This window comes from Piliocolobus tephrosceles, chromosome 1 (assembly GCF_002776525.5).
Source record: "Piliocolobus tephrosceles isolate RC106 chromosome 1, ASM277652v3, whole genome shotgun sequence".
Taxonomy (NCBI): Eukaryota; Metazoa; Chordata; class Mammalia; order Primates; family Cercopithecidae; genus Piliocolobus; species Piliocolobus tephrosceles.
In genome coordinates this window covers 113,484,718-113,507,380 of record NC_045434.1, presented here as the reverse complement: position 1 = coordinate 113,507,380, position 22,663 = coordinate 113,484,718, and the positions used below count along the sequence as shown (strand labels likewise).

At 40.8% G+C, this 22,663-nt stretch overlaps 1 protein-coding gene across 2 annotated transcripts in view; it reads right to left on the bottom strand.

The window, feature by feature from the left end:
- LOC111530127 (calcium-binding mitochondrial carrier protein SCaMC-1) overlaps positions 1-22,425 on the bottom strand; it is a 57,494-nt gene extending 35,069 nt beyond the window's left edge. For both annotated transcript variants that reach the window (XM_023197187.3, XM_023197186.3), the window contains exons 1-3: positions 20,900-22,425; positions 5,954-6,080; positions 2,070-2,157 (exon numbers count right to left, since the gene is read on the bottom strand). In XM_023197187.3, coding sequence (XP_023052955.2) covers positions 2,070-2,157; positions 5,954-6,080; positions 20,900-21,634 — 950 coding nt within the window. In that variant the 5' untranslated portion in view covers positions 21,635-22,425. The remainder of the gene's footprint in view (positions 1-2,069; positions 2,158-5,953; positions 6,081-20,899) is intronic.
- Positions 22,426-22,663: the final 238 nt, after the last annotated feature.

The window sequence follows — 22,663 nt, the reverse complement described above, 5'->3', positions numbered from 1 at the left end:
TCATATGTTAGGCCACTAAACAAGTCTTAACAAATTTAAGCAGAAGGAAATCATATCAAGTTTCTTTTCTGACTACAATAATAAAAAATTAGAAATCAGTAACAGAGGTGCTTCAGCAAATTCACAAATACATGGAAATTGAACAACATGCTCCTGAATGATCAGTGGATCAATGAAGAAACTGAAAGCAAAATTCAAAAATTTCCTGAGATGAAAAATACTGCAAACACAGCCTACCAAAACCCATGGAATACAGCAAAAGCAGTTTTAAGAGCAAAGTTTATGGCAGTAAATGCCTACATAAAAACAAAAAACCTCAAATAAACAACCAAAAAACCCCAATAGACATCTTTCAAAGACATACAAATGGCCAAAAAATACAAGAAAAAAAAAAAGCTGAATATCACTAATTACCATAGAAATGCAAATAAAGCCGGGTGCGGTGGCTCACACCTGTAATCCCAGCACTCTGGGAGGCTGAGACGGGCAGATCACGAGGTCAGGAGATCGAGACCATCCTGACTAACATGGTGAAACGCCGTCTCTACTAAAAATACAAAAAAAATTAGCCGGGTGTGGTGGCGGGCACCTGTAAGTCCCAGCTACACGGGAGGTTGAGGCAGGAGAATGGCGTGAACCTGGGAGGCGGAGCTTGCAGTGAGTGGAGATCACGCCACTGCACTCTAGCCTGGGTGACAGAGTGAGACTCCGTCTCAAAAAAGAAAAAAAAAATGCAAATAAAAACCACAATGAGATATCACCTCATATTACACTTAGAATGACGATTACCAAAGAGACAAAAGATAACAAGTGTTGGCAAGTATGTAGAGCAAAGGGCACTTGTGCACCCTGTTGGTGAGGAGGTAAATTAATACAGCCATTATGAAAAGCAGTATGGAGTTCCTTTAAAAATTAAATACAGAACTACCATATGATCCTACAATACCACCACTGTATGTATGTGTGTGTGTATACATATATATACATATATAAAATGAAATCAATATATCAAAGAGCCATGTGCATTCCCATGTTCATTACAGCACTACTCATAATAGCCAAGATCCGGAATCAACCTAAGTGTCCACCAATGCATGAACAGAGAAAATGTGCTACACATACACAAGAGAAAACTGTTCAGCCATAAAAAAGAAGGAAATCCTGTTATTTGTAACAACATGAATGAAATAAGCCAGGTAAAGACAAATACTGCATGATCTCACTCATGTGGAATCAGAAAAAGTTAATCTCATAGAAGCAGAGAGCAGAATACTTTGGGAGTGGGGTATGGTTTGTGTTAGAGGACACACAATTTCAGCTTGACACGAGGAATAAGCTCAAGAGCTCCACTGTACAACTATAATTAATAATAATAATATATTCTTGAAAAATACTAAGAGAATGGATGTAAAGTATTCTCACCACAGAAATCATTAAGTATGAGATGTATCATGTTAATTAGCTAGACTTAGTCACTCCACAACGTATATATACTTCAAAACATCATTTTGTACATGATAAACACATATAATTGTCAATTTAAAAATAAAAAAATGTTTTAAATCACTGAATTGTATACTTTAGAAAAGTGAATTTATGGTATGTGAATTACAACTCAGTAAAGCTGCTGGCTGGGCACAGTGGCTCACTCCTGTAATCCCAGCACTTTGGGAGTCCACGGCGGGTGGATCACCTGATGTTAGGAGTTCGAGATGAGCCTGGCAATATGGTGAAACCGTCTCTACTAAAAATAAAAAAAAATAGCCAGGTGTGGTGGCACGTGCCTGTAGTCCCAACTACTTGGGAGGCTGAGGCAGGAAAATTACTTGAACCTGGGAGGCGGAGGTTGCAGTGAGCTGAGATCACATCATTGTCCAGCTGGGCAACAGAGTGAGACTCCATCTCAAAAAAAAAAAAAGTTACCATAAATGGGAGGAAAAAAGACAAAAAGATCTTGGATATATGTAATGAAGACTAGGGAGGTGTTTTAAAGCCACACTTACAAACACAGAGTTCTAATGCAGGATATTAAAGTGAAAGTCAATTGTTGACCAACATGAAGAGCTTACCTTTGAAGAATCAACTCTGCTTGTTGTTCAGAAATAGTCAGACCCAGTGTCTGGAGAGACTGGACAATTTCTGAAGCCTCAATTTTTCCTTTAAAAAAATAAAAAGGGCAAAAAATAAAACTCGGAACTGACAAGAGCCACAGAAATCATGAATTTCAAATCTCTCATTTAAGAGAAAGCTTTAAACTGATTAAGGCAAAATCATGCAAGTAGGTGAGTTATAGATTTGCTTAAATGCCTATCCCAACATCAATACTAAAAATGTAACAAATACATTAAACAAATAAACACACATTTTTTTTAAATTCAGTAATTATAATAGCCTTATAGATAAATAATATTCCTCCAAAGAGACCAACTTCTCAGGTGGCCTTACCAAGTAATGTAATTAAGAAGTAGCAGAACTAAGATCCAAATCAAGATATTCTAACTCTAAGATAAATTCAATTAAAGTAGGATCTAGTCATTTAAAAAGTATCTATTTCTACATTTTTAATAAATTACTAGACATTTACTATGCAAAACATCATATATGACTGAGTTAAAGAGAAGTAGTACATGAGGAAATAGAGCTAAAGCACAGACTATTCTTTTAAAAATCTGGCAGTAAAAGGCCAGGCATGGTGGCTCACACCTGTAATCCCAGCACTTTGGGAGGCTGAGGTGGGTGGATCACCTAAGATCAGCAGTTTGAGACCAGTGTGGCCAACATGGTGAAACCCCGTCTCTACTAAAAATACAAAAATTAGCCAGGCATGGTGGCAGGCACCTATAATCCCACCTACTTGGGAGGCTAAGAGAGGAAAATTGCTTGAAGCCGGGAGGCAGAGGTTGCAGTGAGCTGAGATTGTACCACTGCACTCCAGCCTTGGTGACAGAGTGAGACTCCATCTCAAAAATAAATAAACAAAAATAAAAATCTGGCAGTAAAAATAAGGGGAGCAAGGAAAAAAGAACAATAATAGACAGAACATTTTTAATACTAGGGAAATTAGAGCATGTTTGTATACAGAAGGAGAACAATCAGAAGACAGGAAGAGAATATAGAAAATAAAATAGAAGCAATAAATGTAAGCACTGCTATATTTCCTTCCAGCAATTCACAGGCTCATGAGAATCCTAAGACTACTGTACACGAAAAAGAATGAAACAAAACAAAGAGAGGGTCTGGTACTGAAGCAGCATAAGCAGCTGACTTCTCCAGAAAAAGAGGAAGACAAAAATTACTGTTAGTGGTGAAAGGATAGACTTTCTTGGAGAAAGGACCCTGGAGAGATGACAGGATTCTGAGAGAATCCTCCTGGGGAGAGGGAAGGAGCAGCATGAGAATCTGGACCACGTAAGGACAGTGAGAGGCAGCATCTGTTAGCAAAGAAATTATGCAAATACCCTTCTGACTATTCTCCTTTAGAACTGCACTCTTAAAGAGATATGCTCAATTCTCATTATTCACAGTAATCATGTTACATAAAGTTCTATATTCATTGCAAACACTGAATTAGCAAATACCAAACCATTGTTCCTACAGGAAAAACAGGGTTAGGTTCCTGTGAGCCTCTGATCACAATACTTTCATAACTGATTAATACATAACCTTGTTTTATGTCTGTTTCTGTTTGAAGGCACCTCATTTAATGTGTGTTGTTGATTCACTAACATTGAATTTGGGGCAAAGCTTATCTAACGCATATATTTTCTCCATAAGGTATGCCATGGCTTTCTTGCATTTAGGAACACTAGACAGCATTCCAGCACTACATTTGGGGAACACTTTAAAAAGGAAATTACCAATAAAAATACAAAAATGCAAAAATTGGCACAAAATAGACTTTGAAAGGGATACTTGCTAATTAATAGTATGAGAGCTGAAACAAGAAGGTAGAGTGTTGCCTTATTCTACTAGCTAGGAATGTACATGCTGAGCAACTCAAGTTTTTCACTGCTCTGTGTGTGTCCAGGAATGCCTGGGAAAGTACTGTGAGTATATATTTTGGGGTTACTTTTGGGATAAATTTTATTGAGTAGGCAAATTCACAAATACAGAATCCCCAAATAATGAGGATCAATTGTATATGTTTTGCATTAAAGAAGTCTGAAAAATAAAAATATGAACCTATAATGCCACATTGCTTTAAAATATACAAACATGGTAAATTAAGGAAACATTGTGTGGATTTCCTACAAATATACCATCAAAATTTCATCTTTAGTTTCTCTGGTTCATTCAGAATTTTATAAAATGAACAATTGATATGTACACAACTTATGTACTGGGATGATTGACCTCTGATTACCTGGCAATTGATCTTAAGGTAGCTCCATCTCTCAGCTACTGCCTGCTATAACAGCACACAGACAATCTGACCCGCAAGACAATCCGAACTGCAGAGGGTCCATGTTGGAATGAAAGTTTGCAGAGAAGAAAGAAAGCTGAATTTTGCTAGAAGACTGGACTAAGGCTAGACTTGGGGGCATATGTTGTAAGGCTGATGGGCAACAAATGTTTCAACAGTACTACTTCCAACCCAAACTCAGCTCTTCCTGGATGAGAGTCACAGATGTGAATAATCTTCAAAACCATTTAAAGACTTTAGTTTGTTTGTTTGAAGGAACTTGCTTTGAATTAAACTTTAATATTCAGTGTAAATCAGGGATGGCAAACTATAACCCTCAAGCCAAATAAGGTGTATTAACTATCTTTGGAAATAAAGTTTTATTGGAAATCAGCCATCCCCATTCATTTACATATTGTCCATGGCTGCTTTTGAGGTAAAACAGCAGAGATAAGCAGCTACAACTGAGACCACATGACCCACAAAGCTAAAATATTTATTATCTGGACTTCTGGACAAAAAAGTTTGCTTATCTCAGACATGAACTACATCTCCTGTCAATCTATTTGTTTAACTTGTTTCTTTAATAACAAGTCTGTAAATGAAATGAACCTGACTATTCACAAGTAGGGAGGGGTTTGGTACTGCACTACAATTTTTATAAATTCTCTCTTCCTGTTAAAGTTTGCCTCTGGTGATGAGGGCTTCAAGACTCTATTTCTAATTAGAATTAGATAAGGTCTTCAGAGTAGGGTCCCCATGATGGGACTAGTGGCTTTATAAGAGGAAGAGAGATCTGAGGTAGCGCATTTGCTCTGTGATGCCTGCTAGCATGTTATGACACAGTAAGAGGCCCTCACCAGATTCAGCTCCTCAACTTTGAATTTCCCAGCCTCCAGAACTATAAGAAATAAATTTCATTTCTTCATAAATTACCCAGTCTATGGTATTCTGTTATAGCAACAGAAAACAGATTAAGAGAAACTCCAACCTATTAATTGAAATAGAGAAGTCACACTCTTAACTAGAAGGTACATACTTAAATGTTTATATGCTATTTTCCCCTAATTTCCAGAATCAGAGAGTATCTTCTCTAAATTAATTCTTCCAAAAATGCTAACAAATGCAAGATAATCTGAAAGTTTTTTAAATTTTAGACTACACAATTGTCATTCTTGTATACAAATAAAAACAAATCTCACTTACCTAGAGGACAAGAAAATACAATTATTATTTTTAACCTACAGGTTTAAGTCAAATCAGCATAATGTTCCATAGTTAATATTTACAACAGGCACTGCCCACAGTTTATAATTCAGCAATGTAGTTCATTACATTTCAAAGTAATGAAAAAGAAAAGCTATCTATAAGTTTTCTTCACTAAATAATATAAACTCTACATAAAAATCATATTACTAACAAAAATAAGTATTAACACAAATAATAATTATCATCTAAAACCACAGAGATTAAATAAGCATGCTTTTAGACTCTTGGAAGCACGAGAAATGCTTCTTCATAGCTAGTGATAAATATAAAAGAAAGACACACCATCATTATTTTTGTCTAAACTCTTAAATGCCAACTTCATTTTCTTCTCATGGTCTTTAAGGTACTTCATAAATTCTTCAAAATCCAGCTTCCCATCTTTGTTGACATCTCCAGTAGTAAAAATTTTCTATTAAAAAAACAAAAAACATTAGAAAGAAGTTGCTGCCAATATGGGCTGATGCACCAAATTATTTCTACACATATTTCAAGCAGATTGGCTATTTTCCTAAAAGACTATAGTGCCTATTTTTGGCCAGATGTATCATCATTCATTATGGTAAAGATCTACAACAAAAGTAGTTCTACTGCTGCAAAAAGATTCCGGGTCTTGTGTTAAATTTTCAATCAGAAAAATGATGCACTGATTTTTATAAAACATGACATTTTTAAAGCTAATATAACCACACCCTAAATTTCTCGACATGTAGTTTATAAACCCCAAGATAGAAGACAAACACTTGACCTACTACAGGATTTAAAATATTGCAGCACTTTGCGAGGCTAATGGGGGAGGATCACTTGAGGTCAGGATTCAAGACCAGACTGGACAACATAGTGAGACCTCATCTCCATAAAAAATTTTTAAAATTAGCCAGATGTGTTGGCACATGCCTATAAATACTAGCCACATGGAAGCTGAGATAGGAGGATCACTTAAGCTCAGGAATTTGAGGTTACAATGAGCTATATTGCACCACTGCATTCTAACCTGGTGATAGAGAAAGACCCTGTCTCTAAAAAAGAAAGAAAGAAGAAAGCCTAAAATGGTGTTTTTCCCTTTGATTTCAAAAATTAAATAATCTTTTACTAAGGATGATCCGTATAAAAAGCTGTCATAGCAAACTGTAAGCCCTCTCCTACCACCACCCAAAATATAACCTATCTACCTATTGTGACAATCACAATCACCCACTCAAAGATTACAAATTCTACTGTTCTGATAGTCACGCTCTTCCGAGTAAATAATGCCAAGTTGGGCCGGGCTCGGTGGCTGACGCCTGTGATCCCAGCACTTTGGGGGCTGAGGTGGGCGGATCACCTGAGGTCGGGAGTTCAGGACCAGCCTGACCAACATGGAGAACCCCTCATCTCTACTAAAATACAAAATTAGCTGGGCGTGGTGGTGCATACCTGTAATCCCAGCTACTTGGGAGGCTGAGGCAGAAGAATCGCTTGAACCTGGGAGGTGGAGGTTGCAGTGAGCTGAGATCACACCATTACACTCCAGCTTGGGCAACAAGAGTGAAACTCCATCTCAAAAAAAAATAAAAATAAAAAAAAATAATGCTACATTGTGACTGGATAGTTTAATGGTCATGGTCAGATCTCTAACCTCCAGACTTAGAGAGACAGATCTGAAACTTGTGAGCTGCAACTAAAGCTACACTTAGAGAAAGATTTCTGGTTTAAAACACGTAATTAGAAAAGAAGAAAGACTGGAAATCAGTGATCAATCATTGAGGCTTATCTCAATCTCAGGAAATTATTTAAAAATGAAGCAAAAAAGAAGTTGAAGGAAATAAGGAGCAAAAAGTAATGAGAAAGAAAACACGTTTTCTTTCTTGGGAAGATTAACAAAGGCAAAAGACGGTTCTTTGAAAAGACTCTTAAAATAGATAAACTCCTAAAACTGGCAAATAACTAATGTCAGAAAGTAAAAATGGAAACTACTAGACACTATAGACATTAATGATATTATGAACAGCTTTATATCAAAAATGTGAAAGTAAGATAACAAACGCCTATAAAAACTTATTAAAAACTGACAGAAGACAGCAGAAATTCTGAGTAGCCCTATACTCAGATTTTAAAGAAATGTAAAGCGTAATTTGAAAACACTCCCATGAAGAAAAATCAAGGCCCACATGGTTTTAACAATAATGTCTACCAAACTTTAAGGAAAAAAAAACACCAATTTTCCAGAGAATCAAAAGGGTGGGAACATTTTCCAACCCATTTTATGAGGTGGGTATACACTTGATTCTAAAACCTAACAGGGACATCACACACAAAAAAAGGAAAATTACAAGCAATGTCAACTAGTGAAAAAGATGCAAAACTCCTACAAAAAATATTAGCAAATCAAATCTAATAATACACAAAATGGATGACATTATATGTATGTGTGTGTATATATTCATGCACTCTATACATTTCAGTCAATGACAGACCTCATATATGACAGTGGTTTAGTAAGATTATAGTACCATATTTTCACCATGGAATACTACACATCCATAAAAAATAATAAAACCATGTCCTCTACAGCAACATGGCTGCAGCTGAAGGCCATTATCCTAAGCGAATTAACGCAGAAATAGAAAACGAAAAACCACATGTTCTTACATATACATACAAGCAAAACATGGGGTGCACATGGATATAAAGATGGGAATAGCAGAAACTGGGGACTACAAGAATGGGGAGGGAATGGGTAAGGGTTGAAAAATTATCGATTGGGTACTATGCTCACTACCTGGGTGACAGGGTTCAATTGTACCCCAAACCTCAGTATCACTCAATATACCCTTGTAACAAATGTACACATACCCCCTGAATCTCAACTAAAAGTTGAACAAAATTACCATATTTTTACTGTACCTTTTCTATGTTTGGATACACAAATACTTAGTGTGTTATAACTGCCTACAGTATTCAGTACAGTAACCTGCTACAATCCAAGAGAAAATGTCACAGCATTCTGTGGCACCACTTATGTACTGAAGTTTCCTGTAAGAGGTTTATATTTTGGCCAACGGAAACATCAGTGAACAAGAATAGTCAGTGAGCAAAAGGGGCTTGCTGCCCAATGAACTAGAAGTCAATATTATAACACCAGGTTTTGAAAAAAGAAAAGCTTCTTATTGCAAGATGACCCACAAGAAGACAGGAGTCCAGCTCAAATCTGTCTCCCTGTACTGGCTTTAAGGTAGTCATTTTATTAGAAAAGGTTTGGGGGCAGATTCTGGATTAGTGGGTGATTGGTAGAAGGAAAGGGGGAGGTCTCCCAAGATCTTAGGCATGCATAGTTATCTCTTCATGCTACCTCACGGATTGTGTGTGAAAATCTGGGGGGAGTTAGCACAAAATACGTGGTGGAAATTTGGGCTGTAACATCAGCAAGTCCGTTCTGTGCAGACTTGATTTGACCATATTCATTCCAACCAGTTTTAACTAGTTTTGTGTTATAAGTGGAGAGATTTTCACTGTTTCAGCAAGTTGCTTATTTTTTAATCTGTCATCCTGAAAACAAGATTTTCTCTTAGTCATTGGTTCCTTTCACTCTTTGGGACCACAGTTTTCACTACCATTTTGGAAGCAACAAGCTAAAGGTCAGTTTTGTTTTGTTTTTTTCATAAAAACTTCGAACAGTTTTTTTTTTTTTTTTTTTAACCCATATTTCTGCAGCATTTCTTGTGGTAAATCAAGAGTTATGATTGCCTAATGAGTCTGACTTATCAATAGTCCTCCCTTATCCACAGTTTCACTTTCTACAGTTTCAGTTACCTGCGGTCAATCATGGTCTGAACTATTACATGGAAAACTCCAGAAACAAACAACTCATAAGTTTTAAATTGCACACCATTCTGAGTAGCATGATGAAATCTCTCAACATTCTGTGCCATCCAGCCCAGAAGGTGAATGTCCTTTCGTCCAGCATATCCACACTATAGATGCTACTTGCCTGTTAGTCACTTAGTAGCCATACCAGTTATCAGATCAAAAATATATAGTCTATGGCCAGGCACGGTGGTGCACCAGCACTTTCGGAGGCTAAGGTGGGCGGATCACTTGAGGTCAGAAGTTCGAGACTAATCTGGCCAACTTGGTGAAATCCCATTTCTACTAAAATTTTAAAAAATTAGCCAGGCATGGTGGCATATGCCTGCAGTCCCAGCTACTCGGGAGGCTGAGGCACAAGAACTGCTTCAACCCAGTAGACAGAGGTTGTTGCAGTGAGCCAAGATTGCACCCCTGTACTCCAGCCTGGGCAACAGAGTGAGCCTCCATCTCAAAAAAAAAAAAAAAAAAGAGCTAAAGCTAATTAAAGATAAAGTAAAAAAAAAATACTAAAATTACATATGTGTATATATATATATGGTATATACAGGGTTCAATATTACCCCCCAGTTTCAGGTATTCAGTGGGGATCTTGGAAAATATGCTGCCCTGCAGATAAAAGGGGATTACTATAACATGAAAGACTAGGAATGGATTCCCCTGTAAATTTTCCTGTATGTTTCTTATAGAAATAAAAGACCAATCAAATGAGAAAAGCAAAATCTACCTGGCCCAAGCTTGCTATAGCAAGGCAGTCACACACCCTCACTTGCCTGTTGACAGAGACTCAAAGGCAGGAAGAGGAGTGGGAAAGCTTTACAGTGAGAAAAAGGGAAGGCTTCAGGCATTTCCTGATTGGGGGCTGCTGGCCCAGGGAAGCTGTACGTGGGCTCAGTAGAAACAGGGCATCCTATTTGATTAGTAGGTGGTGCATATTTAGCTTTCTCTGGTTCGTCCTAAGTTGGAAATAAAGAAAAAAATTAGGGGGGCTGTCGGTTATTAATCAAATTCTGACCATTTGGGGCTGTTACAGCAGTTATTGCATAGCTTTGTGTATTGTCTCTAGAGATAGTAACCTGCCTTCCTATAAGTCTGACATAACAGGCTGGTTTCCTGGTCTGTTTATTTTAGATAAAGGGCTGGTTTTCTGGGCAGACTGCTGTAAATTTTGAGTCAAAGTTCTATTTTTATTTATGGTCTGACCATTATTTCTTCATATACTTAGTTTCTCAACTTTCACAGGAAAAAACAAAACAATATATTGTTCAAAAAACAGACCATTTTCACAACAAAAAGTTATTGCTTTTGTATCTTAATACGACAATGTAAGTACCATTTCTTTCTTTTTTTATCAGTTGAGTTTTGTCTATATAAACAAATTTTCCTACTAGGGGAGGTAGAGACGTGTGGGAAGAGACCTCATATCAAAACTTCCTAGTGATGTGACTGCCACCTGAGGAGAAGTCACAACGGTGCTCCTCTGAAACAGAATGTTCTGTGTGGTTGGTGCAGAATTCTCTGGGGATACCCCTCCCTTGGGTTTTGACATGTGAACCCTCGTCAGTCACTACTAGGTACACGAAGCCTCTTTGCCAAAAATGCAAGACAGATCTGCAAACCTTTTGTTTCAATAAGGAAGAAATGTGTTTCAAAAGATTCAACTTGATGGCCTAACCCATAATTTTTTATGAAAGGCTAGTTTGTATCAAATAAACGAATACAAGTCACACTTGCAAATCTAAATATAAGAGTGTCTTGAAACAAATATGAAGAACACTTAACTTTTTTTTTTTCTATTTTTTTTTTTTTTGAGATGGAGTCACTCTGTCGCCCAGGCTGGAATGCAGTGACGCAATCTCAGCTTGCTGCAACCTCTGCCTCCCAGGCTCAAGTGATTCTCCTGCCTCAGCCTCCTGGGACTACACACACTCACCACCACACCCGGCTAATTTTTATAAATTTTTATATTTTTAGTAGAGATCGGGTTTTACCATATTGGCCAAGCAGGTCTTCAACTCCTGTCCCCAAGTGATCCACCTGCCTTGGCCTCCCAAAGTGCTGGGATTACAGGCATGAGCCACTGCACCCAAACAAGAACACTTAACTTTAAAAGGAGAAAGACTTTTTTTTCTAGAAATTAAAAATCCAGATAAGCTTTGCAGAAATAACATTTTGGACTGAATTAGTCCTCAGAAAGTACACAGTCCAGGCCTCTGATACAACAGATGAGGATACCAGGGTAAGGGGCTTGGAATATAGAATGTGCTCAAACTAGAACTGACCCATGACTGAATGGAGCTTCAATATTCCCAAAGTTCATGTGGCTAATAGAAAGAGTTTTACTAAATTTTAACATGTCAACTGACAGCTTTTTGGGCACAAAGTACCAATTATTCAAAATAAATTCAATAGGCCGCTTGCCCATGGATCTCCCAGTCTACTGGGTCAAATATCCAAAGAGCAAATATACTTATAAAGTAATTATTGGCTGGGTGCGGTGCCTCAAGCCTGTAATCCCAGCACTTTGGGAGGCCCAGACGGGCGGATCACGAGGTCAGGATATCAAGACCATCCTGGCTAACACGGTGAAACCCCGTCTCTACTAAAAAATACAAAAAACTAGCCGGGCGAGGTGGCGGGCGCCTGTAGTCCCAGCTACTTGGGAGGCTGAGGCAGGAGAATGGCGTAAACCCGGGAGGCCGAGCTTGCAGTGAGCTGAGATCCGGCCACTGCACTCCAGCCTGGATGACAGAGCGAGACTCCGTCTCAAAAAAAAAGAAAGAAAGAAAGAAAAAAAAGTAATTATTATATACAATAATACATTCCAAATGGAAAATGACTTGGAAATACTGCAATAGGAGTATCTACCAGGCATTACATGCTGAGAAGGAGCCTGTAGGTTAGCCTGCTGGGAAAGAGAAGGGTTAGCCTAAGCTCAGTACTGATAACTAGGGTCTATTATTAAGATATATTATGAGGAAACCTCAACACTAGTAAAACCCAAGAGTACAAGCCACTTATACTGCCACCCTTCCAGGAACAGAAATCAAAACGTAACAGCAGAAAATTTCCAATCACCACCCCACTCCCAAATACATGTAGAGTGATTATCCCCGTTCTCTGAACTGGGGAGGGCGCATCTTTGGCCTAGACGCCCGTCTGGATGACTGACAAGTGAGCACATTGAACAAGGTGATTCTTAAGACAAGGCTGTATGTAGCCAACATCTTGACAGCAATCTGAAGTTGGAGATTTTACTACAGTCAGGGAGAAAATGGAGAAAAATACTTGAGAAATGTGTTAGCTGTGTTGTGTTATTCTTAGTAAACAGTAACGTTGGTCAACCACCTGAACACTGCAGTGGGCCCAGGTCAAGCATGAGAACATGTAAATTTTGCCCTCTCTGCCCAGTGCCTCTCCAGGGCTCCCAGCCCCAACGTCTCTCTGATTAACAGCGCCAGTGAGACCCACCTTCGCTTCCTCTAGAGACTGAATGGCCCCTATATCCTCCACGCCTTCCTGAAGCTCAGAAATGTCCAAGGCCCCATCCTCATTATAGTCCAGGTACCAAAAGAGATCTCCGTAGAGGGAGTCCATCGAGAATGTCTCCCTCGGAGCTCCGAGGCCGGAGTGAGCCCCGTGGGGTGGAAGTGCGACGGACCAAGGGGATCTCTGCCCACCACACGGCCAGTGGGAAGAGGTCTAAGACGGCATCCTCCTCAGGGGTGCCAAACACAAAGCACCTTCATCAGTTAAAGCGCTGAAAGGAGAGGGCTCATCCTAACGGCTCCAGTGCAAAGGCGCGAGCGCGCAGGGCCCGGGACCTGCGTGGGACGGCACTTGGGGCTGCGCTGAGAGACCGCGGAGTTCCTGCCGCACTCACGTCTGATCAGAAGCGCGGGCTCCCACTCCAGGAAGAGTCCAGTTGGGGCAACTCACGCCCCTTTCCCCAGAACCTTCCAGGGAGAACCCAGCACAAGGCCATCTAAAACTAGATCTAAAAACTTTAGGGCCATCTAAAAACTTCTTTTTGGAGAGAAGTAGGTCGGGAATGTTGGGACATGGGCTATTGTAGCATAAGTGATTGGCAGTGGGGGCCTGCCAACATTTAAAAAAAATTGTTTGGCTGCACCTGTCTAGGAATCCTTCTTTTTAAAAATTTATTTTTTTAAATAAAATAATTTTATTGTAGATTCAGGGGTCACACCATCAGCTTGCTACAAGGGTATACTATGTGATACTGGGGTTTGAGGTCCTAATGGTTCCATCACCCAGGTTGTGAACAAAGTACCCGGTAGGAAGTTTTTCCAGCCCTTGCCCTCCTCCCTCCCTCCCTCCTTTTGGAGTCCCTGGTGTCTATTGTTCCCATCTTTATGCCCCATTTACCAAAGGTTTAGCTCCTCCCCTATAAGTAAGAACACAGTATTTGTTTTTCTGTTTCTACATTAATTCATTTAAGTTATTGGCTTCCAGCTGCATTCATGTTGCTGTAAAGGACATGATTTTGTTCTTTTTTATGGCTGCATAGTATTCCATGGTGTGTATGTACCACATTTTCTTTATCCAATCTGCTGCTGATGGGTACCTACACTGTGTTGTAGGAATCCTTTTCTAAGGTTGCAGCACTGGAGAATTGCTGTAATAAAGACTAGGAATTGAATGAAAATCTACCCACATGGGCCATTTTCTTCTGTGACACCTCCCCTCACAGTTTTTTATCTTTTATCTTCATCCAACCACTACAATGGCTCCAGGGCAAGCCTATCCTTCAGCTGTTAGTGGCTGGATTGTAAAGATGATCTCAAAATAGGCAAAAGTTCAGTGATCTTGAGTCCCAGAGAGAAGTTAGGAGATACTCATAAACACTATGCAGGGCTTCCTCTTAATCCTCACCCTCTGCAACCACAGAGGGCCCTGGCTGCCCCAGACAAACACCTGTGGTTCCTCATCCTGCACCACAGGGAATGTGGAGGTGCAGTTTCACAATAAAAACTCTCCACTTCTTATGTAATTTATTTTCCTAAATATGGAGATTGGTTACCCTAAAAAGTTGAATATTAAAATTCAAAAAGAAAATTAATTTAGCCATTATCTGTTAGCTCTTGCTCTACGCCACCCATCATGTCAGATACTGGGGACATAAATGGACCATCATATGTCCTTGAAATACTCGTAAGTTTCCCTCTGGGAGGAGGTTTCACCATGGTTAATCAAAAAAACCACTGTATGCTTCTCAATCAACATTTTCCCCCAGAGCTGTTGAGCAGTGGCAAATGTCTAATGCTATTTCACAAGATGTGCTGTGGCCCAATCAAGAATGAATTCTTTCAAAAAGAGAATTTTATGGTCCACAAGGAATGGTCCTTCCCTGTGCATCATAGAGAATGCAGGTAGTGGCAAAGAGCTACGGAAGGCAGATAGCCACGCAGAGAATAAACCTTGGGTTAGAGTTTACAAGACCAAGCAGAAAAGACAGAAATCATGGCCAGGGTGATAAGGAAAACAGACTGACGGCATTTAACAGAACTGACAGGAGAGAGCAAACCATAGAGTTGAGAGTTTCATCTAATAAAAGGCAGGTGTTTTTGCTGAATAGCTCTTTCTGCTTTTTGAAATTACCCTGTTCATTATTTGCTTATTATTTTTTATTCCCCAAGCACCTACACAACACACGCAGACCTATTTACTATAGGGAGGGTGTTGAGAATACAATGAAGAAGGCTGTCCGTATTTACTATGGGGAGGGTGTCAGGAATACAATGAAGAAGGCTGTCGGTATTTACTATGGGGAGGGTGTCAGGAATACAATGAAAAACGCCATCGGTCTTGTTTACCACTATATCCCCAGTTCATTAAACATGTCTGGCACTGTTCAAAAATATTAAATGAATGAATTTACTATTTATGCTAAGTTACTGGGTAGTTCTTACCATTTGTAGTTAACATTTGAGGCCTCCAGGCATTAAATAACACGCCCAAGGCCACAGTCTAGCAAGTGGTGAAAACATTTGAACCCTGTTCTGATTCCATAGCCTGTAATAATAACCATTATATCCACTAAACCAGTTCACGTGTAGTAAACACTACAATCCGCATTTCAGGGTTAAGCTTCAAACTTTCTCAACAAATCCTTTTGTTTTCATAAATCCTATCAAATACAGATAACTTGGTGGGCTCCATTTGATCCTTAAAAAGATAAGATTTTTGAACTCGGCATGGTCAAAATAAGTTAAGCAGTGTATTACAGAATGTTGCCTTGTGGAAGCTTCTTTCTAAATGTTTTTTCTGGAATACCGATAAAGAAAGTGGGCTAGGAAAATTATAAAGGTTAGCTGGGCCCTTAAACAATGGGAATCATATACCAGGCAGAGAAGGGGGAATGAGAGAAATCTCAGGCAGAGAGAAGAAAATAAAGGGATCAATGTACATGGTTGTGGTCTAGTCAGGAAATATGGCATGTTGAGAGTTTGGAAAGGTGACTGAAAAGGCTTAGAATGCTACAAAGATTGAAAGGGTATTTTATGCCTTACTAAAGAATTCTTCCATTTTTTTCATTCTTTCAGACACTTTATTTATGCAGAGAAGGGTAACATCAAATTTGGAATATAAATCAGGAGAAAACACAAAAGATACAGATTTTATATATTTTAGAACATTTGACAGAAATGTAGCTGGAATTTCATTGTTTTTCTTATACCATAATCTTTCTGTTGTGATGCCCTAAAATTCACCCTATCATTTCTATATCATGTCTCCTTAATATTGTGCCAGAAACCATAAAGTGTCTGACAATTAAAATATTAAGTAAATGGGCCAGCCATGATGGCTCATGCCTGTAATCTCAGCACTTTCAGAGGCAGAGGCAGGCAGATCACTAGAGGCCACGAATTCAAGACCAGCCTGGCCAATATGGCAAAACCCCATCTCTACTACAAAACACAAAAATTAACCAGGTGTGGTGGCATGTGCCTGTAATCTTAGCTGCTTGGGAGGCTGAGGCACAAGAATCGCTTGAATCCAGGAAGCAGAGGCTGCAGTGAGCCGCGATCGCACCACTGTACTCCAGCCTGGCTGATAGAGCGAGATTCTGTCTCCAGGAAAAAAAAAAAAAAAGCCAATATTAATGAAATAAAAATGAAATGAACTCTCCTTGTTAACAGAGGAATTACTTAATGGAGTGAATCCTGATTCCATTCAATGCAATAAACATTTGCTAAGCTACTATTCTTCTATGTGATTCTATTTTTTCTGTGATTGTAAATGTAAAAATTTAAAGACAGAATAAAAAAAAAATCATAGAATGTAAGAGTTAGAAGGGCCCTGAAATCAGGTTACCAGCCCACCCACTCCTCTAACACTGGGTGATCATTTGGCATACACTTCATACCCATGGGCACAGAGGATCCTCAAGAAGTTCACCAGCTAGTAAACGGGACACCGCATTTTAAAGGGTTTTTTTAACATGAAATTTCATATTCAGCTACATATGACCTTGTTAAAAGCTCTGTTCAGGACGCAGGCAAGATATCTGCATTTTAAGAATAAGAAAGTAAAGCTCCAGTAAGGCTCAAACTTAACAAGGGTTACACAGTCAATTCACACCAAGGATGGAACCTTTTATAGCTTGCTGCTTCCCTTCTTGCTCTTGGCAATTGTCCTAGTCTATCTGGGCTGCTATGACAAAAATACTATTGGCTTACTTAAATAATAAGCATTGATTTCTTGCAGTTCCAGACACTGGAAGTCCTCGATCAAGGTGCTAGGAGATTCAGTGTCTAGTGAGGACCCACTTTCTGGTTCCATGGACCACTGTTTTCTCACTGTGTCCTCACACGGTGGAAGGGGCAAGGAAGCTCTTCTGGGTCACTTTTATACAAGCACTAATTCCATTCTAGAGGGCTCCACAGAAAGAAAGAAGATGGCGGTAGAAGGAGGAAGAGGAGAGGGAGGAGGTGCATAAAGAGAAGAAAATAACTGAAGATTTTTAAAAGGAAATAGGATTACTAGACAAGTATGAGAAAATTAGTAATGTTAAATACTGTATCTTCTTGTTCTCATACTACATTCTACTCTCAGTCTATACCCTTATACTACTGAGTCCTAGGAGAACTTAATGTGAATTTTCTCTAATTTTTAACTTTAATTTTTCACTAATTTCATAATGAAGAGATTTGGAACATATAGAAAAGAAAGGTTGTGGGCATGGGCTGGGCGCAGTGGCTCAAGCCTGTAATCCCAGCACTTTGGGAGGCCCAGACGGGTGGATCATGAGGTCAGGAGATCGAGACCATCCTGGCTAACACGGTGAAACCCTGTCTCTACTAAAAAGTACGAAAAGCTAGCCGGGCGAGGTGGCGGGCGCCTGTAGTCCCAGCTACTCGGGAGGCTGAGGCAGGAGAATGGCGTGAACCCGGGAGGCGGAGCTTGCAGTGAGCTGAGATCCGGCCACTGCACTCCAGCCTGGGCGAAGAGCGAGACTCCGTCTCAAAAAAAAAAAAAAAAAAGAAGAAGAAAGGTTGTATCAGAAAAAAAAAAAAAAAAAAAAGTAGCACTTTCACTTCCAATTGGTTCTTAATTTTGTCTCAGGACTTGCCTTGAATTCTTTTCTCTTCCCTGGATAATTCTGGAACATTTAGTAATGGTTAGCTATTATAGTCCTTATGCCTATTTCTACATTCTACTCTTATTTCTACATTCTTTCCATCTAAAATCTAAAGAAACTTAAACAGAAATTTGTTCTCTTCTAAATGTTCAATTCATTACAAATGCTTGGAAACACAGAGATGAGATCAAATCAGATGAAAGTTTATAGAGATTTCGCTTCAAGCTGAGTTTTGGTTTCGATACAAACTACTACCTTGAAACTTTCCACTGAAGAGTCATCCCACAGTTCTCATTTCTATGCCCAAGTGGCCAATCTCCTCACTCCTTGACATTACACAAACCCCTGACATGCCTCTGAAAATTTCCCCCATAAATGTAATCCTAATTCTATCCCATGTGTGATGGTTAATTTTATGTATCAACTTGTCTGGACTAAGCGATGCCCAGATAGCTGGTAAAACATGATTTCTGGGTGTGTCTGTGAGGATGTCTCTGGAGGAGGGTAGCATTTGAATCAGTAAACCAATTAAAGACTGCCCTCACCAAATGGGTAGGCATAATGCAATCCTGTGGAGGGTGTGAATAGAACAAAAAGGCAAAGCAAGTACTATGTTTTGTTTGTCCCCACAAAAACTCACGTTGAAGTCTGATCCCTGATGTGGCCGTGTTGGGAGGAGGGAACTAGCGGGAGGTGTCAGGGTCACGGAGGCAGATCCCTCATGAATGGCTTGGTGCCATTCTTGCAGTAGTGAGTGAGTTCTCTCTCTCATGAGACTGAATTAGTTGCCTCAGGAATGGATCAGTTCCCTCGAGGCTGGGTCGTTACAAAGCCAGAACAACCCTCAGATTTTGCTTCTTCACACATGGCCACTTCCAGTTGACTTTCCACCATGTTGTGACACAGCAGAAAAGCCCTCACCAGGAGCCCAGCAGATGCCAGCACCACACTTCTTAAACTTCCCAGCCTGCAGAACTGTGAGGTAAATAAATGTCTTTTCTTTATAAATTACCCAGTCTCAGGTATTCCATTATAGCAACACTAAATGGACTAAGACAGGAAGTGACAAGGAATTCCACCTGCAGAATAGGAGACTTTATAAAGACTGATACCCTGAATGAGTGAGGATGTAGAGAAGCAAGCACTGTCAGTCAAAAGAGAGTGAAAATGGGTCCAAGGTTTCCCAAAGGCAATATGTATCCCAATTTAAAATGTGTGTTACCTTCAGACTCACCCATGTCCACTCCTCAAAATTTATCCTATGAAAGTAACTGGACCAGAATGAGAAAATGAATACAAAGGACATTCATTGCAATTTCACTTACATCGTTTTTAAACTATCAATAAGCTAAATGGTGGTTTTAAAAGAATTGGTAACATATACTATGATACAAACGTATAACAGAATATGATGCAGTTATATAAAAAAGATGGTACAGCAGCGATTCTCAAGCTTTTTGATCTCAGGATCCCTTTGCAATCTTAAAAATCACTGAGGACTCCAAAGAGCTTTTGTATATTGTAGGGACTATGGAGTTGTACCACTGAGATCTCCCTTCAAAGGCGCCTACTGTGAGGAACACAGTCGACTTCCACCCTCTAGCCTCTAGCCTCTAGCCCTGGCATCTGCTGATGCACTGCAGCAAGGCCGTCCCTTTCCTGGGCTGCTTTCAGCCAATGACTGGACATGGTGGGGAACTCCAACAGGGCCATTTCTGGGACAATCAGCAAAAAGTACCAAAAGTTGGTTCTTTCAAAATATGAATAAAATACACAAAACTTTGGCAAGATTGAAGGGGAGAAAAGGATAGATATCAGGAATGAAATAGAGAACCTACCTACAGATACAGTCAGAAGTTTTATAAAATCATCAGCGAGTATTATGAACCTCGGACAGAACGGGCAGTTTCAAAAATAAAATTGTTAACTTACTAAATCTGACTCTAGAAGAAACAGTAAACTGAAGAGGCCTGTAACTACCAAAGACATTAAAAGAGAAGTTAAATATAACAATATAACAGTTGTAGGCCCTCATAGTAACCTAATCACTTTCCCTCTTTGGATAGAGAATGCCAGTGTCAGGGAACGCTTCAACAGGATTGGAGAAGTTCCACATATCTCCACCCTACTAAAGGGGCAGAAGTTCAGGGGCACAGTTAAGATGACTCAGAGAAAACGAAATTGCTCAGACGCAGGTTAACCCTTCAGATCAATTTATGTACCTAGGGCACTAACCTAGGAATGTCTTAAACAATGGAATGTCGCCATTCCTTCTCAACAGGAAGTGGGGGAAACATGCGATTCTTTTTCAAACAGTTTTTAAACAGTAGACAACACACATAACTGGTGTAACAAAGCAGCTTCGAAGAGATCGAATGTGTGCGCCTTTTTACAGAACTTGGGACACACTTAATTCTGACGGCTAAAAATGATTACATGTTTGCAAGGTATTAAAACAAAACAAAACAAAAAAACAAAGAACCTGGGATGGATTCAGGACCAAAGGGTCTTAAAAATGTAACAGTGCCCATGGGCCAGAGTGTCCACAACACTCATTTTATCTGGACAAATACCAGTAGCCTTTCGTATTATGACCCACTTCTATTACCGGGGTCGCCGGTCGCGGCCCCATGCCCGAGCTTCTGAAGCCACCGGAACTCTGGTCGCCACAGTTCCTCCTTCTTCCTGGCAACGCCTCGGGCCGTCGCCCTCCTCGGTCCCCGCAGCGTCCCCAGCGCCCGCAGCCCTCCCTGCGCTCAGGCAGCGCCCCGGCAGCCACCCACCTCCTCGGCTTCCTGGCCCAGGGGAATGCCCAGGTTCCTGAGACCCTCCTGCAGCTCGCCGATGTCCACCACTCCGTCCCCATTGCGGTCCAGCGCCTGGAAGAGAGTCTCGTAGCGCGTCGGTGGCTCCGCTTCCTGGCAGGCCGCCGTGGGCAGCACGAAGCCCCTCAGCCAGCGTAACATGGTCCCAGAGGCGCGGGCGGCCTGGCCGAGGAAGTCACGGGAGATCGAAGGCTGAGAGACGCGACTGGGACCAGCGCGAGGCCAGGCTGGGCGGGACGCGCGGCGCAGCAGCGTTTGCGGCGCCGTCTGGTGTGCGGCTGCGGCGCGCTGGGCGCAGCAGCGGAGACCGCACCCGAGCCCGCGCGACGCGCAGGGTGTGGCCGTCCCGCTGCTGCTGGGGAGGAGCTCGCCGCGCTGGCCTCCGCGGCACTGGCCGGGCCCGCCTCCGGAGGGCAGGAAGTGAGGGAGCTGCGAGGTGGATCTCGGGAGGGGCTGTGCGGGCCCGGGGCCGATCTCCGCCCAGTTGCCAGTCCCGCCGTCAGCAGTGCGGGGCCGAGGAGGAGGACCCCAGAAGGTCCAGGGCTGCAGCGTCAGCGCGTCAGTGGTTTCGGAGCCGGGTCTTGAAGACAGGGTACTCCACTTAAAGACCCCCTCGGGCCAGAGCCTTGGCGGTCCGCCCAGAGCTGCTTCTCTCTGCCTGGAAAGTGGGCCATGGAGGGCATTGTCTCTCATGGATGTCTAACTTTTTCGTGGTTGCGCACCTGGGATGGCGATTCTGCTTTAAAAAGCGGAGAGTTAAATCCGAAAGCTTCTATTGGAGCAATTATAAAAACAAAAAGGAGAAACTCCTGGATTTGTTGCAGGAAAGACCAACAGCCATCCACGTGGGCAATGGGAAAAAGAGGGACTAGTTTGGTAGACAGCTTAGCTAGGATTTGCCCGTGATTAAGCGTATAGAGTGTCTGCCAGCTGCACTTATCAGAAAAAACCTCAGCGCCCTCCTCCTTCTCAAGATGGGTGCGGTTCCGAGGTTTGGAGCTTATTACTCAGGCAAGACAGAACTTGTTACTGCCTAGCATGGAATAACGGAAGAAACATTGGACTCAACAGAGAAAGTACCCAATCCCTCAGATGTGACATAGCCTCTCCAGGTAGTCTCTCATCAGTAAAATGAGAATATAAATATCTGCCTTCACAACAAGGTTGTATATTATGTGTGAAAGGTCTTAATTATCTAAGGCGCCCATCAAATGAGACCTCATTAATTTGTAATAATTCTGTTCATTCACAGTTGCTTAAGAGAAACTATTGTTGTACTGCTCTTTGCAGGAAAGAAGACACCTCTGTACTTGTAAATTAGGCTGTCTCACATCTTCTGAATCACCACACAGAAATCAGTTGTTCCAACAGCCAGGAACTCAGACCCTGAGCTTACCTCCCCTTATATCATTTTGTATGTTTAAGACATATATGAATCTAGAATTTGTAAGTTAAGGGCTGCCTGCTTAGTAAAGTCATCTTGAAACTGATTTATCTTTTTATATTACTTCCAACTTCCAGTCTTACTAAGAATCATCGCTTTTCTTTGGAACTGCCTTCAAACTTCAACAAATTTTCTATCTGTCCTTGAAAACCTCTTTTAATCCCCGCTGTGAATACTCTGTACATGAAGAGCGGTTGCTTGAATTAGTCATCTCACACTTACATGCTTTCATTTTACTTTCTTTTTTTTTTTTTTTGAGACAGTCTCGCTCTGTCTCC